The following is a 17,568-nucleotide window of genomic DNA, read 5'->3' on the forward strand; positions in this document are numbered from 1 at the left end:
TTTCTCTCTCACTCACCCTCTCTCTCCCTCGCTTTCTCTCTCTCTCGCGCTCTCTCGCGCTCTCTCTCGCTTTCTCTCTCTCTCTCTCTCTCTAGCTCTCTCTCTCTTTCTTTCTTTCTTTCTTTCTTTCTTTCTTTCTTTCTTTCTTTCTTTCTTTCTTTCTTTCTTTCTTTCTTTCTTTCTTTCTTTCTTTCTTTCTTTCTCTCTCTCTCTCTCTCTCTCTCTCTCTCTCTCTCTCTCTCTCTCTCTCTCTCTCTCTCTCTCTCTCTCTCTCTCTCTCTCTTTATCTGTCTCTTTATCTCTCTCGCTCTCTCTCCCCCCACCCCCCTCTGGCTGTTTCCGTATCTGAGAGGGAGGAATAACCAGCTGGTCCCACTACCCCTATATATTACCAAGCACAACATGCTTCACCTTCAATGAAAGCTGAGTACGGGACGATTGGCTGTCGATCCAGAGATCTTCTCAGATCTGAACATAACCAAGAGCTGCTGTCCTCAACGCTATTAGCTATTACATCGAACTGGGAGGTGGGAGCCCTTATTCACTCAACCGAGAGAGAGAGAGAGAGCGAGAGAGCGAGCAAGAGAGAGACAGACAGACAGTTAGAGCGGAACAACTTTGATAGGATATCAACTTGTAACTGTTAAATGAGCGGTGAATGACACGCAGAGAGTGTGTCGTGCTAACCAGGAGCAGAGCGCACTATCTTCTGTCGGTTACAACATCCTGATTCTTTCTATTGTAATAATATATAGAAGTATTTCTTTATTCATTTCATTTTATTCGCTTCTTTTCTTTATTTCTTTATTTCAATGAGTGTCGAGTTTCTCATGAGATTATATAAGTTTTCAAACAGGTTGATACCACCCATTTTCACACGTAAGACGACTTGGGAAAACGCGTTTTGAGCAACAGCTTTTCACCAGCAAGTTAAGCTGAAAGTGTCCACCACTCTCACTGGGACCATGGCGATCTGTCCGCGGTTACTGCTGCTGCTCGGATGGAGCTATCTATTCGGAGGATATTGCGCGATGTTGAAAGATCATTTCACAGATTTAAAAATTAAAGGTACATCTGGGCACTCCGGTGCGGCCCGGGGGGACAAAGACCGCTCAGAGAAGGATGAGCACGACCTACTTTTACAGGATACTATGACGGAACACATGCAGATTCTTTACAAACAATACAACCGTGCAGGATTTCCTTTCCGGGACGGGAATACGGTCCGGAGCTTTAAAGCGCGCTGGGGTATGTATATGATGTATCTAAACAGCCGCTGGGTGTTTTAACGCACTATGAAGCAGCCCTCATACTACCATGGTATGGGCTATAGGATTTCTAGACGGTCATGTAAGGACGTAGTTTCATGATTTTATCGATAGTTATTTAACTGTTCTGTGTTGTATAGTTTGGACTAGGTTGAAGCACCTGTTGATCCAAAAACCTATCCAACGGCTGCTTCACCTGTTGCTTAGTACGGACATTATTCAGACGAACGGTATTTCAAGCCTGTTATACATTTATACATGACAATACGACTGGTATAATTTCCGTCTTTGTGTGTTAAATCTGCATATTTTTTTTAATGAAGGTTATGTATTCGAATGTATGGACTAAACTCGGCTGGTGTGGCCTATATAAATCTTAGTTATAACTGTTTTTACATTCAAGAGGCCGTTATGTAGTTATCACTGTAGCTACACTGAGTGTACAAAACATTAGGAACACCCTCCTAATATTGCATTCCACTCCCCTTTGCCCCCAGAACAGCCTCAATTCGTCGGGGGCATGGACTCTACAAGGTGTTGAACGCGTTCCACAGGGATGCTGGCTCATGTTGACTTCAATGCTTCCCACAGTTGTGTCAAGTTGGCTGGATGTCCTTTGGGTAGTGGGTCATTCTTGATACACTTCATAATCTGTTGAGCGTGAAAAACCCAGCAGCGTTGCAGTTCTTGACACACTCAAACCGGTGTGCCTGGCACCTACTACCATAAAAGCACTAAAATATTTGGTCTTGCTCATTCACCCTCTGAATGGCACACATACACAATCCATGTCTCAAATGTCTCAAGCCTTAAAAATCCTTCTTTAACCCGACTCCTCCCCTTCATCTTTAACCTGTCTCCTCCCCTTCATCTTTAACCTGTCTCCTCCCCTTCATCTTTAACCTGTCTCCTCCCCTTCTTCTTTAACCTGTCTCCTCCCCTTCTTCTTTAACCTGTCACCTCCCCTTCATCTTTAACCTGTCTCTTCCCCTTCATCTTTAACCTGTCTCCTCCCCTTCATCTTTAACCTGTCTCCTCCCCTTCTTCTTTAACCTGTCTCCTCCCCTTCTTCTTTAACCTGTCTCCTCCCCTTCTTCTTTAACCTGTCTCCTCCCCTTCATCTTTAACCTGTCTCCTCCCCTTCTTCTTTAACCTGTCTCCTCCCCTTCATCTTTAACCTGACTCCTCCCCTTCATCTTTAACCTGTCTCCTCCCCTTCATCTACACTGATTGAAGTGGATTTAGTGACATCAGTAAGGGAGCATAGATTTCACCTGGATTCACCTGGTCAATTTAGCTTACAATTAGCTCATTCATCCCCCCTCCTCTCCCCTGTAACTATTCCCCAGGTTGTTGCTGTAAATGAGAATGTGTTCTCAGTCAACTTACCTGGTAAATTAAGGGTACTCCTTCATTTATGTCATGGAAAGAGCAGGTGTTCCTAATGTTTTGTACACTCCGTGTGCATAACCACTAATATTATAGTCCTACCATCTCTTCCCACAGCAGTAGGATTATATTTACGCCTGCAGCCATGTAGAACCCATAGTTAGAGGACGTAACATTGCATCTGTACCATTATAGCGTCTGTGAGAGCACAGGCAGCACCATTGAGGCCATCTCCATTTTGAGATAGTCAATTTTCTTCTTCTACTACTTCTATGAGTTGGCAAACAAACTGAAAGGGTGCATACCGCCACCTAGAGGGTGTTGTTGGAGCAGGCCTAAAGCCAAGGTTGGTGATGTACCGCCACCTAGAGGGTGTTGTTGGAGCAGGCCTAAAGCCAAGGTTGGTGATGTACTGCCACCTAGAGGGGTGTTGTTGGAGCAGGCGTAAAGCCAAGGTTGTTGATTTACTGCCACCTAGAGGGATGTTGTTGGAGCAGGCCTAAAGCCAAGGTTGTTGATGTACCGCCACCTAGAGGGTGTTGTTGGAGCAGGCCTAAAGCCAAGGTTGGTGATGTACTGCCACCTAGAGGGGTGTTGTTTGAGCAGTCGTAAAGCCAAGGTTGCTGATTTACTGCCACCTAGAGGGATGTTGTTGGAGCAGGCCTAAAGCCAAGGTTGGCGATGTACTGCCACCTAGAGGGGTGTTGTTGGAGCAGGCCTAAAGCCAAGGTTGGCGATGTACTGCCACCTAGAGGGGTGTTGTTTGAACAGGCGTAAAGCCAAGGTTGGTGATGTACCGCCACCTAGAGGGTGTTGTTGGAGCAGGCCTAAAGCCAAGGTTGGCGATGTACTGCCACCTAGAGGGGTGTTGTTGGAGCAGGCGTAAAGCCAAGGTTGGTGATGTACTGCCACCTAGAGGGGTGTTGTTTGAACAGGCGTAAAGCCAAGGTTGTTGATTTACTGCCACTTAGAGGGGTGTTGTTTGAGCAGGCGTAAAGCAAAGGTTGTTGATTTACTGCCACCTAGAGGGGTGTTGTTTGAACAGGCGTAAAGCCAAGGTTGGTGATGTACTGCCACCTAGAGGGGTGTTGTTGGAGCAGGCCTAAAGCCAAGGTTGGCGATGTACTGCCACCTAGAGGGGTGTTGTTTGAGCAGTCGTAAAGCCAAGGTTGTTGATGTACCGCCACCAGGAGGGATGTTGTTTGAGCAGGCCTAAAGCCAAGGTTGTTGATTTACTGCCACCTAGAGGGTGTTGTTTGAGCAGTCGTAAAGCCAAGGTTGTTGATGTACTGCCACCTAGAGGGTGTTGTTTGAGCAGTCGTAAAGCCAAGGTTGTTGATGTACTGCCACCTAGAGGGTGTTGTTTGAGCAGTCGTAAAGCCAAGGTTGTTGATGTACCGCCACCAGGAGGGATGTTGTTTGAGCAGGCCTAAAGCCAAGGTTGTTGATTTACTGCCACCTAGAGGGTGTTGTTTGAGCAGTCGTAAAGCCAAGGTTGTTGATTTACTGCCACCTAGAGGGTGTTGTTTGAGCAGTCGTAAAGCAAAGGTTGTTGATTTACTGCCACCTAGAGGGGTGTTGTTTGAACAGGCGTAAAGCCAAGGTTGGTGATGTACTGCCACCTAGAGGGGTGTTGTTGGAGCAGGCCTAAAGCCAAGGTTGGCGATGTACTGCCACCTAGAGGGGTGTTGTTTGAGCAGTCGTAAAGCCAAGGTTGTTGATGTACCGCCACCAGGAGGGATGTTGTTTGAGCAGGCCTAAAGCCAAGGTTGTTGATTTACTGCCACCTAGAGGGTGTTGTTTGAGCAGTCGTAAAGCCAAGGTTGTTGATGTACTGCCACCTAGAGGGTGTTGTTTGAGCAGTCGTAAAGCCAAGGTTGTTGATGTACTGCCACCTAGAGGGTGTTGTTTGAGCAGTCGTAAAGCCAAGGTTGTTGATGTACCGCCACCAGGAGGGATGTTGTTTGAGCAGGCCTAAAGCCAAGGTTGTTGATTTACTGCCACCTAGAGGGTGTTGTTTGAGCAGTCGTAAAGCCAAGGTTGTTGATGTACTGCTACCTAGAGGGTGTTGTTTGAGCAGTTGTAAAGCCAAGGTTGTTGATGTACTGCCACCTAGAGGGTGTTGTTTGAGCAGTCGTAAAGCCAAGGTTGTTGATGTACTGCCACCTAGAGGGTGTTGTTTGAGCAGGCGTAAAGCCAAGGTTGTTGATGTACCGCCACCAGGAGGGATGTTGTTTGAGCAGGCCTAAAGCCAAGGTTGTTGATTTACTGCCATCTAGAGGGTGTTGTTTGAGCAGTCGTAAAGCCAAGGTTGTTGATGTACTGCCACCTAGAGGGTGTTGTTTGAGCAGTCGTAAAGCCAAGGTTGTTGATGTACTGCCACCTAGAGGGTGTTGTTTGAGCAGTCGTAAAGCCAAGGTTGTTGATGTACCGCCACCAGGAGGGATGTTGTTTGAGCAGGCCTAAAGCCAAGGTTGTTGATTTACTGCCACCTAGAGGGTGTTGTTTGAGCAGTCGTAAAGCCAAGGTTGTTGATGTACTGCCACCTAGAGGGTGTTGTTTGAGCAGGCGTAAAGCCAAGGTTGTTGATGTACTGCCACCTAGAGGGTGTTGTTTGAGCAGTCGTAAAGCCAAGGTTGTTGATGTACTGCCACCTAGAGGGTGTTGTTTGAGCAGGCGTAAAGCCAAGGTTGTTGAAGTACTGCCACCTAGAGGGTGTTGTTTGAGCAGGCGTAAAGCCAAGGTTGTTGATGTACTGCCACCTAGAGGGTGTTGTTTGAGCAGGCGTAAAGCCAAGGTTGGTGATGTACTGCCACCTAGAGGGTGTTGTTTGAGCAGTCGTAAAGCCAAGGTTGTTGGTGTACTGCCACCTAGAGGGTGTTGTTTGAGCAGTCGTAAAGCCAAGGTTGTTGATGTACTGCCACCTAGAGGGTGTTGTTTGAGCAGGCGTAAAGCCAAGGTTGTTGATGTACTGCCACCTAGAGGGGTGTTGTTTGAGCAGTCGTAAAGCCAAGGTTGTTGATGTACTGCCACCTAGAGGGTGTTGTTTGAGCAGGCGTAAAGCCAAGGTTGGTGATGTACTGCCACCTAGAGGGTGTTGTTTGAGCAGGCCGTAAAGCCAAGGTTGGTGATGTACTGCCACCTGCAGTTATGGATTGTTTGCTCACCAGTATAATTCATTGGCTGAACCCTCCTAATGACCTGGATGGAAATGTGCGATCCTTCCTTAACCCATAGGAAGTCCCACCCGGTTGACTGCTTCAAAATTGTGAAAGTCCTCAATGGTGCTGCGCTTGCTAAAAGGGGCTTTTTGGGCACTAGAGTCCTCTATCATTCTCTATGGTAGAACCACAGTCAGGTTTCAGCACCCATACATGAGATAATACTGCCTCCTACTGACATGACTTGATAATGCAGGATGGGTAGGCTAGACCGGGCAATGCTGGGTTTACTTGCGGTCAGTGCCAATATGGTCTGACAGTGACCTGTATCCAGGGAAGACCAGCTCCCACTTTCAATTGGCTCCTGGATGCTTCTCTTTCAATTGGCTCCTGGATGCTTCTCTTTCAATTGGCTCCTGGCTACTTCCTTGTTCTACAGGTCTACAGAGTTGGAGCTCACTTAGCAGCAGAACTAATGCGAGAGTTTGGTTTTGAAGCCAGAGAGGATGGGTCGGAGATAGATTACACTGTTAGTTTCGGAAAAAAACAAAATAATTGAACAATTTCAGTTAATTAAACTGACGACTGTCTATTTTTTTGATGACGGTAGTGATGACGAGTGCACTGTTGATTGTATGCGTTGCATGCGTGAGCTTGCTGTAGCTGTCACCCCTGACCATTGGCTACAAAATATGAGTTACTTCTCACACTGTTGCGGGACTGCAGTGCTTGGCAAACAGGAGTGAAGGACACTGTGTCCAGGTGTTGTTGTCATTCATGCTCTCCCCATTGAGTAGACTGTATCACGTGACATTTAGATGGCTAACCAATGTGAGTTATTTCTTGTGTAAGCTGCTATCTTATCTGAAATGTAATCCTGGGAGGGAGAAATGGCTGGTAGACACCTCGATACAACACCACTGAACGGAATGGTTTTCGGGACCTGGTCTATATAGCCTAGTATCTAATTGCTTTTTGCTGTTCAGCTCCAGGTTTGAAACTAAGTTGAACCATATGCATGTAGAGATGCTATAAGTCATGTAATTGTATGGATATGTGGACCTGTCTGAACTATATTCTCTATTCTGACTGCCGCTTCCTGTTCCTCTCCCAGGCACCATCAACAACAAGCAGTTCCAGATCTTCAACCTGACGTCTCTCACCAAGTCAGAGGCCGTCCTGTCGGCCACGCTCCACTACTACATAGGAGACCTCCAGAACAGTTTCCAGCACCCGGGCTGCAACAGCACCACCAGGCCCAAGCCCAAGAGCTGTGGAGCTCCGTCCCCATCCCTGTCCCGCCACGGCCCCAGTAGACACAGCCACGTCCAGATGGGTGTGTGGAGCTTCGCCTCAGTGGATAACCATATCAGGACTTTGGGCCACTTTGTGATCAATGTGTCTACACTATACAGGGACTTCATCTCTTGGCAGTGGAAGGATGTCACTCAGGTGGTGAACCAGGCCAAGCATCATGATGAGCTGCTGATCGGGATAGACGTGGCATCCCAGCCTGGACCCAGGCCCTGGAAGAAGCTCCTCTCAGACCGCTTTCCTTACATCCTGGTCTACGCCAACGACTCGGCCATCTCCGAACCAGAGAGCGTGGTGTCAACACTACAGAGTCATCGGAGGCATCAAACCATGATGACCACGGAAGAAGGAGCATTCGCCTCCGGCTTCCACAAACTGGGGCTGCACGCTCAGAATAGCACCGCCGCTCAACAACAGACGCCTCCTCACAGACGCCGGCGCTCGGCTAGCGTCCTCCTCCCGCTCCAGAACAACGAGTTACCGGGGCCGGAGTACCCGTATGAGACGACGGGCTGGGACGAGACCAGCCCCTACGAACCGCTGGAGAACAAGCCAGTCCGTCGGCCGAGGAAAAAGACGCGCGGTAAGAGCCAGAGGCACGACGGTAAGATGCCCCTGCTGCAGTTTGACGAGCAGACGATAAAGAAGGCTCGTAAGAAGCAGTGGAACGAACCACGGAACTGTGCTCGTCGCTACCTGAAGGTGGACTTTGCAGACATTGGCTGGAGCGAGTGGATTATATCTCCCAAGTCTTTTGATGCCTACTACTGCTCAGGGTCATGCCAGTTCCCCATGCCTAAGGTATGTCTTCATGCTTCATGTAATTAATAATATAATGTGCCAGTATGTGTTTCTCAGACAGAGTCCCCAACCCTCATCCCCATGCCTAAGGTATGTCTTCATGCTTCATGTAATTAATAATATAATGTGCCAGTATGTGTTTCTCAGACAGAGTCCCCAACCCTCATCCCCATGCCTAAAGTATGTCTTCATGCTTCATGGCATCGGGTTTACGACCTGATATACTCTGAGTGTAAAAAAAACATTAAGGAAACCTGCTCTTTCCGGAGGGGATTTTGAAAGGTGTCCTTAATGTTTTGTACAGATGAACCGTCAAAGAGAACCATCAATAAATGGGAAATGGGATTATACTCTTAGATAAAGTATTTATTTTTCTCTGTAGAAACGGATCCAACTAGAGAGGTTTAAGACCCTCGTTAGACATCGTAGTAAAATAGAAGGACTGCGAAAGGAAATAGGATTATACTCTTAGATAAAGTATTTATTTTTCTCTGTAGAAACGGATCCAACTAGAGAGGATTAAGACCCTCGTTAGACATCGTAGTAAAATAGAAGGACTGCAGAAGGAAATGGTGATATGTTAATGTACTGGGAAAGATGGGTTAGTCTGTGGACATCTGATTGGTTGATTTGCCAAAATACTTGGAATCCAGTACTATTTAGAAAATACATTTATATATATATAATAAGGGCTGTGACGATTATGGAATTTCAGGTTAGGATTAATTGTCATGGTTATCTTATTGTCATGTAGCAGTATCAGAGATGGTACTATGTCCTGGTCTGAACCCTGACTGGTTTACATTCAGACGATATGTAGCAGTATCAGAGATGGTACTATGTCCTGGTCTGAACCCTGACTGGTTTACATTCAGACGATATGTAGCAGTTAAAGGGATCTAAGCTGAGTATTAATCAATAATTCCAGGATTGTTGCTCGGCAACAGAGAGTTTGGAAATGGGGGCGATAATTGTATAGATCACTCGGGTCGCCACCTTTATGTTGAGGAAGCACATGGGCCATCTTCTAAACACTAGGAATACCACTCAGTATAAATGTTAAGTTAAAAATATGTGTTAATGCTTCAGCAATCAATGGAGCAGAAAGCTGTAATAAGGAGGGAACAAGCAGATCAGCCACAGTAGATTTTCTTTTTAACATCGATCGTAAGTAGTTGTTCCAATACATCAGAAGTAGACAGCTGCGCCAGAGAGTACACGGATTCACTGGGGGGGTTTGTTGAATTTGGGAGAGGGACGAGCAGTTTACTGACTGACCCGGATCTATTAAACCAAGGTTTCGTTCAAACAAAAAACCGGCAGACATAAAAATGTTGATTTAAAAGCATCACATTTGTTTCATTAATGATGTCATTAACAGTATAACTTGATTGGGTAGGGAAGGACATTAATGATGTCAGAGTTCAGTATAACTTGATTGGGTAGGGAAGGACATTAATGATGTCAGAGTTCAGGATAACTTGATTGGGTAGGGAAGGACATTAATGATGTCAGAATTCAGGATAACTTGATTGGGTAGGGAAGGACATTAATGATGTCAGAGTTCAGTATAACTTGATTGGGTAGGGAAGGACATTAATGATGTCAGAGTTCAGTATAACTTGATTGGGTAGGGAAGGACATTAATGATGTCAGAGTACAGGATAACTTGATTGGGTAGGGAAGGAGTGGAATTTCCACGCTTTAGCACCTTAACAGTTTTCCAAAATGTAGATGGATCACCAGCAGAGTCAGCGATAGAACTCAGGAAGTAGCTTGATTTAGACTTTTTTTTTTTTTTACTAAGGATGTGCATTTACTTCTCAGTTACCTGAAAATCTGCCAGTCCACAACAGCATCAGTTAGTCTAGCTTTAGCCCAGGCATGATTTATTTTTCTAAAGATATCTGAGAGTTCTGTAGAAAACCAGGGATTTGATCTATGTTTTAGTCTATAGTGTTTAATTAAAACCTCTTAAGTCTACCCCCTCCTTTTTCGAACATTCTGTTAAAAATCGCGTAACTTTTCAGCGTCCTGCTACTCATGCCAGGAATATAGTATATGCATATGATTAGTATGTGTGGATAGAAAACACTCTGAAGTTTCTAAAACTGGTTAAATCACGGCTGTGACTATAACAGATCGTGTGTTTCATCGAAAAGCGCAAGAAAAACTGCTCTCTGAAAGCTAAAAATAATTTCCATGCGTCACTTTCATGAGTTGTTAAAAGGGCACAAAATTAATTATGGACCTGCATGCAATTCCTACAGATTCCACACGATGTCGCCATTGTCGTCATTTTCCAGTGACTTTTTTGTTGGTAAATCCAACTAACTGGATTCAAATTCTTCCGGTGTCCGCCAGGATAGTGTGAGGTGCACATTTTCAGCCATTGATTTGAAGACGAGGAGCTATTGAATATACATCGCCCTGTAATCATTTTGATAGATTATAAACGTTTACTAATACCTAAAGTTGGATTACAAAAGTATTTCGAAGTGTTTTGTGAAAGTTTATCGTCAACTTTTTTAATTTAAAAAAATGACGCTGCGTTTTAAAACAATGTTTTTTTCTGAATTACACAGCTTCCATAGAAAGCTATTTTGGGTATATATGGACCGATTTAAACAAAAAAAAGACCCAATAGTGATGTTTATGGGGCATATAGGAGTGCCAAGAAAGAAGCTCGTCAAAGGTAATGAATGTTTTATATTTTATTTCTGCGTTTTGTGTAGCGCCGGCTACGCTAAATCTTTGTTTACGTCGCATTCAGGCATTTTGGGGTGTTGCATGCTATCAGATAATAGCTTCTCCTGCTTTCGCCGAAAAGCATTATAAAAATCTGACTTGTTGGCTAGGTTCACAACGAGTGTAGCTTTAATTCAATACCCTGCATGTGCATTTTGATGAACGTTTGAGTTTTAACGAGTACATTTAGCATTTAGCGTAGCGCATTTGCATTTCCAGGTGTCTACTTGAGACATCTGCGTCTCAAGTAGGAGCAAGAAGTTAAAAGAAGCGTATTTATCTGCCAGTAATATAATAATAGATGAGAAATGATCAAGAGCTAATTCAGGGTCAGGTATACACTAAATTAGGTCAGGTATGCACTTAATGAGGTCAGGTATACACTTAATGAGGTCAGGTATACACTAAATGAGGTCAAGTATGCACTTAATGAGGTCAGGTATACACTTAATGAGGTCAGGTAGGCACTTAATGGGGTCAGGTATACACTTGATGAGGTCAGGTATACACTAAATGAGGTCAGGTAGGCACTTAATGAGGTCAGGTATACACTTAATGAGGTCAGGTAGGCACTTAATGGGGTCAGGTATACACTTGATGAGGTCAGGTATACACTAAATGAGGTCAGGTATACACTTGATGAGGTCAGGTATACACTTGATGAGGTCAGGTATACACTTAATGAGGTCAGGTATGCCCTTAATGAGGTCACACTAAATGAGGTCAGGTATACACTTGATGAGGTCAGGTATACACTAAATGAGGTCAGGTATACACTAAATGAGGTCACACTAAATGAGGTCAGGTATACACTTGATGAGGTCAGGTATACACTTGATGAGGTCAGGTATACACTTAATGAGGTCAGGTATGCCCTTAATGAGGTCACACTAAATGAGGTCAGGTATACACTTGATGAGGTCAGGTATACACTAAATGAGGTCAGGTATACACTAAATGAGGTCACACTAAATGAGGTCAGGTATACACTTGATGAGGTCAGGTATACACTTAATGAGGTCAGGTATACACTAAATGAGGTCAGGTATGCACTTAATGAGGTCAGGTATACACTTAATGAGGTCAGGTATACACTAAATGAGGTCAAGCATGCACTTAATGAGGTCAGGTATACACTTAATGAGGTCAGGTAGGCACTTAATGGGGTCAGGTATACACTTGATGAGGTCAGGTATACACTTGATGAGGTCAGGTATACACTTAATGAGGTCAGGTATGCCCTTAATGAGGTCACACTAAATGAGGTCAGGTATACTCTTGATGAGGTCAGGTATACACTTAATGAGGTCAGGTATGCCCTTAATGAGGTCACACTAAATGAGGTCAGGTATACACTTGATGAGGTTAGGTATACACTTAATGAGGTCAGGTATACACTTGATGAGGTCAGGTATACACTAAATGAGGTCAGGTATACACTTAATGAGGTCACACTAAATGAGGTCAGGTATACACTTGATGAGGTCAGGTATACACTTAATGAGGTCACACTAAATGAGGTCAGGTATACACTAAATGAGGTCAGGTATACACTTAATGAGGTCAGGTATACACTTGATGAGGTCAGGTATACACTTAATGAGGTCAGGTATGCCCTTAATGAGGTCACACTAAATGAGGTCAGGTATACACTTGATGAGGTCAGGTATACACTTAATGAGGTCAGGTATACACTTGGTGAGGTCAGGTATACACTAAATGAGGTCAGGTATACACTTAATGAGGTCAGGTATGCCCTTAATGAGGTCACACTAAATGAGGTCAGGTATACTCTTGATGAGGTCAGGTATACACTTAATGAGGTCAGGTATGCCCTTAATGAGGTCACACTAAATGAGGTCAGGTATACACTTAATGAGGTCAGGTAGGCACTTAATGGGGTCAGGTATACACTTGATGAGGTCAGGTATACACTAAATGAGGTCAGGTAGGCACTTAATGAGGTCAGGTATACACTTAATGAGGTCAGGTAGGCACTTAATGGGGTCAGGTATACACTTGATGAGGTCAGGTATACACTAAATGAGGTCAGGTATACACTTGATGAGGTCAGGTATACACTTGATGAGGTCAGGTATACACTTAATGAGGTCAGGTATGCCCTTAATGAGGTCACACTAAATGAGGTCAGGTATACACTTGATGAGTTCAGGTATACACTAAATGAGGTCAGGTATACACTAAATGAGGTCACACTAAATGAGGTCAGGTATACACTTGATGAGGTCAGGTATACACTTGATGAGGTCAGGTATACACTTAATGAGGTCAGGTATGCCCTTAATGAGGTCACACTAAATGAGGTCAGGTATACACTTGATGAGGTCAGGTATACACTAAATGAGGTCAGGTATACACTAAATGAGGTCACACTAAATGAGGTCAGGTATACACTTGATGAGGTCAGGTATACACTTAATGAGGTCAGGTATACACTAAATGAGGTCAGGTATGCACTTAATGAGGTCAGGTATACACTTAATGAGGTCAGGTATACACTAAATGAGGTCAAGTATGCACTTAATGAGGTCAGGTATACACTTAATGAGGTCAGGTAGGCACTTAATGGGGTCAGGTATACACTTGATGAGCTCAGGTATACACTTGATGAGGTCAGGTATACACTTAATGAGGTCAGGTATGCCCTTAATGAGGTCACACTAAATGAGGTCAGGTATACTCTTGATGAGGTCAGGTATACACTTAATGAGGTCAGGTATGCCCTTAATGAGGTCACACTAAATGAGGTCAGGTATACACTTGATGAGGTCAGGTATACACTTAATGAGGTCAGGTATACACTTGATGAGGTCAGGTATACACTAAATGAGGTCAGGTATACACTTAATGAGGTCACACTAAATGAGGTCAGGTATACACTTGATGAGGTCAGGTATACACTTAATGAGGTCACACTAAATGAGGTCAGGTATACACTAAATGAGATCAGGTATACACTTAATGAGGTCAGGTATACACTTGATGAGGTCAGGTATACACTTAATGAGGTCAGGTATACACTAAATGAGGTCAGGTATACACTTAATGAGGTCAGGTATACACTAAATGAGGTCAGGTATACACTAAATGAGGTCAGGTATACACTTGATGAGGTCAGGTATACACTTGATGAGGTCAGGTATACACTTAATGAGGTCAGGTATACACTAAATGAGGTCAGGTATACACTTAATGAGGTCAGGTAAACACTAAATGAGGTCAGGTATACACTTAATGAGGTCAGGTATACACTTAATGAGGTCAGGTATACACTAAATGAGGTCAGGTATACACTAAATGAGGTCAGGTATACACTAAATGAGGTCACACTAAATGAGGTCAGGTATACACTAAATGAGGTCACACTAAATGAGGTCAGGTATACACTTGATGAGGTCAGGTATACACTTAATGAGGTCAGGTATACACTAAATGAGGTCAGGTATACACTAAATGAGGTCAGGTATATCAAATCAAATCAAATCAAATGTATTTATATAGCCCTTCGTACATCAGCTGATATCTCAAAGTGCTGTACAGAAACCCAGGCTAAAACCCCAAACAGCAAGCAATGCAGGTGTAGAAGCACGGTGGCTAGGAAAAACTCCCTAGAAAGGCCAAAACCTAGGAAGAAACCTAGAGAGGAACCAGGCTATGTGGGGTGGCCAGTCCTCTTCTGGCTGTGCCGGGTGGAGATTATAACAGAACATGGCCAAGATGTTCAAATGTTCATAAATGACCAGCATGGTCAAATAATAATAAGGCAAAACAGTTGAAACTGGAGCAGCAGCACGGCCAGGTGGACTGGGGACAGCAAGGAGTCATCATGTCAGGTAGTCCTGGGGCATGGTCCTAGGGCTCAGGTCCTCCGAGAGAGAGAAAGAAAGAGAGAAGGAGAGAATTAGAGAACGTACACTTAGATTCACACAGGACACCGAATAGGACAGGAGAAGTACTCCAGATATAACAAACTGACCCTAGCCCCCTGACACATAAACTACTGCAGCATAAATACTGGAGGCTGAGACAGGAGGGGTCAGGAGACACTGTGGCCCCATCCGAGGACACCCCCGGACAGGGCCAAACAGGAAGGATATAACCCCACCCACTTTGCCAAAGCACAGCCCCCACACCACTAAAGGGATATCTTCAACCACCAACTGAGACAAGGCCGAGTATAGCCCACAAAGATCTCCGCCACGGCACAACCCAAGGGGGGGGCGCCAACCCAGACAGGAAGATCACATAAGTGACTCAACCCACTCAAGTGACGCACCCCTCCTAGGGACGGTATGAAAGAGCCCCAGTAAGCCGCGTGACTCAGCCCCTGTAATAGAGTTAGAGGCAGAGAATCCCAGTGGAAAGATGGGAACCGGCCAGGCAGAGACAGCAAGGGCGGTTCGTTGCTCCAGAGCCTTTCCGTTCACCTTCCCACTCCTGGAGACTACACTCAATCATAGATACACTTGATGAGGTCAGGTATACACTTAATTGGGTCAGGTATACACTTAATGAGGTCAGGTATACACTTAATGAGGTCAGGTATACACTAAATGAGGTCAGGTATACACTTGATGGAGGAAAGTTCAGAAAAATACCCCCAAAAAATTTGAAATATTTAACTTTCATACATTCACAAGTGCAATGACTTCTTGTTAATCTACCCATTGTGTCCGATTTCAAAAAGGCTTTACAGCGAAAGCACACCATATGATTATGTTGGTTCAGAGCCTAGTCACAAAAAAACATATAGCCATTTTCCAGCCAAAGAGAGGAGTCACAAAAAGCAGAAATAGAGATCAAATTAATCACTAACCTTTGATGATCTTCATCAGACGGCACTCATTGGACTTCATGTTACACAATACATGTATGTTTTGTTCGATAAAGTTCATTTTTATATCCAAAAATCTCAGTTTACATTGGCGCGTTATGTTCAGTAATGTTGTGCTTCGAAAACATACGGCGAATTTGCAGAGAGCCACATCAATTTACAGAAATACTCATCATAAACTTTGATAAAAGATACAAGTGTTATACACAGAATTAAAGATATACTTCTCCTTAATGCAACCGCTGTGTCAGATTTCAAAAAAGCTATACGGAGAAAGCACACCATGCAATAATCTGAGTACAGCGTTCAGACACAAAAACAAGCCATACAGATACCCGCCATGTTGTGGAGTCAGTAAAAGTCAGAAATAGCGTTATAAATATTCACTTACCTTTGATGATCTTCATCATAATGCACTCCCAGGAATCCCAGTTACACAATAAATGTTTGTTTTGTTCAATAGAGTCCATCATTTATGTCCAAAAACCTCCTTTTTGTTAGCGTGTTTAGTTCACCAATCAAAATTCACAAGGCGCAGGCAAGTCCAGGCGAAAGTTCAGGCAAAAAGTCCAAAAAGTTCTATTACAGTTCGTAGAAACATGTCAAACGATGTATAGAATCAATCTTTAGGATGTTTTTTTATCATAAATCTTCAATAATATTCCAACCGGACAATTCCTTTGTCTTAAGAAATTAAAAGGAACGCAGCTCACTCTCACGGCCGCGCGCATTATTTAACTCATGGCCTTCTGCCAGACCCCTTAGTCAAACAGCTCTTATTCGCTCCCCCTTCACAGTAGAAGCCTGAAACAAGGTTCTAAAGACTGTTGAAATCTAGTGGAAGCCTTAGAACGTGCAATATGACCCCATTTACACTGTATCTTGGAAAGGCAATGAGTTGAAAAACTACAAACCTCAGATGTGCCACTTCCCGTTTGGATTTTTCTCAGGTTTTCGCCTGCCAAATGAGTTCTGTTATACTCACAGACATCATTCAAACCGTTTTAGAAACATCAGAGTGTTTTCTCTCCAAATCTACTAATAATATGCATATATTAGCTTCTGGGCCTGAGTAGCAGGCAGTTTACTCTGGGCACGCTTTTCATCCGAACGGGAAAATGTTGCCCCCTATCCCAAACAGGTTATTAAGATCAAGACAAATGTTCTTAAAGTCATCTGAGATCGGTGTCAGCCAGTCCAGGTTGAAGTCACCTAAGACCATCAGGTCAGATGATAGAAAAGGTTTTAAATGCTCAGCTATGATACTAATCACATCAACTCAAGCAGCAGGAGGCCTATACACTCCAGCAACAAATACATGCATATGTTGGCTCATGGTCATATCTAAAACCAGGATTTCACATTCATGGGGTATAGTGATATTAACAAATACTTATTTTCCACCATAACTTGCAAATAAATTCATAAAAAATCCTACAATGTGATTTTCTGGATTTTTTTTTCTCATTTTGTCTGTCATAGTTGAAGTGTACCTATGATGAAAATTACAGGCCTCTCTCATCTTTTTAAGTGGGAGAACTTGCACAATTGGTGGCTGACTAAATACTTTTTTGCCCCACTGTATATCTTTTAGCAATAAGGCACGAGGGGATGTGGTTTATGGACGATTTTCCACGGCTAAGGGCTGTTCTTATCCTCGATGCAACGCGGAGTGCCTGGGTGCAGCCGTTAGCCGTGGTATATTGGCCATTTACCACAAAACCCAGAGGTGCCTTATTGCTATTATAAACTGGTTACCAATATAATACACGTGGTATGCGGTCTGATGTACCAAGGCTGTCAGCCAATCAGCATTCAGGGTTCGAACCACCCAGGTTATATATATATATATATATATATATATATATATATATATATATATATATATATATACAGTAAAAGTCAGACGTTTACATACACCTTAGCCAAATACGTTTAAACTCCGTTTTTTACAATTCCTGACATTTAATCCTAGTAAAAATTCCCTGTTTTAGGTCAGTTATTTGAGCTGTTCTTGCAAAAATATGGACTT

At 43.7% G+C, this 17,568-nt stretch overlaps 1 protein-coding gene across 1 annotated transcript in view; it reads left to right on the forward strand.

Annotated features, from left to right (window-relative positions):
• Positions 1–572: 572 nt before the first annotated feature.
• Positions 573–17,568, forward strand: part of LOC139389789 (bone morphogenetic protein 3-like) — an 18,941-nt gene continuing 1,945 nt past the window's right edge. Inside the window, exons 1-2 of the mRNA XM_071136736.1 lie at positions 573–1,248; positions 6,933–7,933. Coding sequence (XP_070992837.1) covers positions 966–1,248; positions 6,933–7,933 — 1,284 coding nt within the window. The 5' untranslated portion in view covers positions 573–965. The remainder of the gene's footprint in view (positions 1,249–6,932; positions 7,934–17,568) is intronic.

This window comes from Oncorhynchus clarkii, chromosome 30 (assembly GCF_045791955.1).
Source record: "Oncorhynchus clarkii lewisi isolate Uvic-CL-2024 chromosome 30, UVic_Ocla_1.0, whole genome shotgun sequence".
Lineage (NCBI taxonomy): Eukaryota > Metazoa > Chordata > Actinopteri > Salmoniformes > Salmonidae > Oncorhynchus > Oncorhynchus clarkii.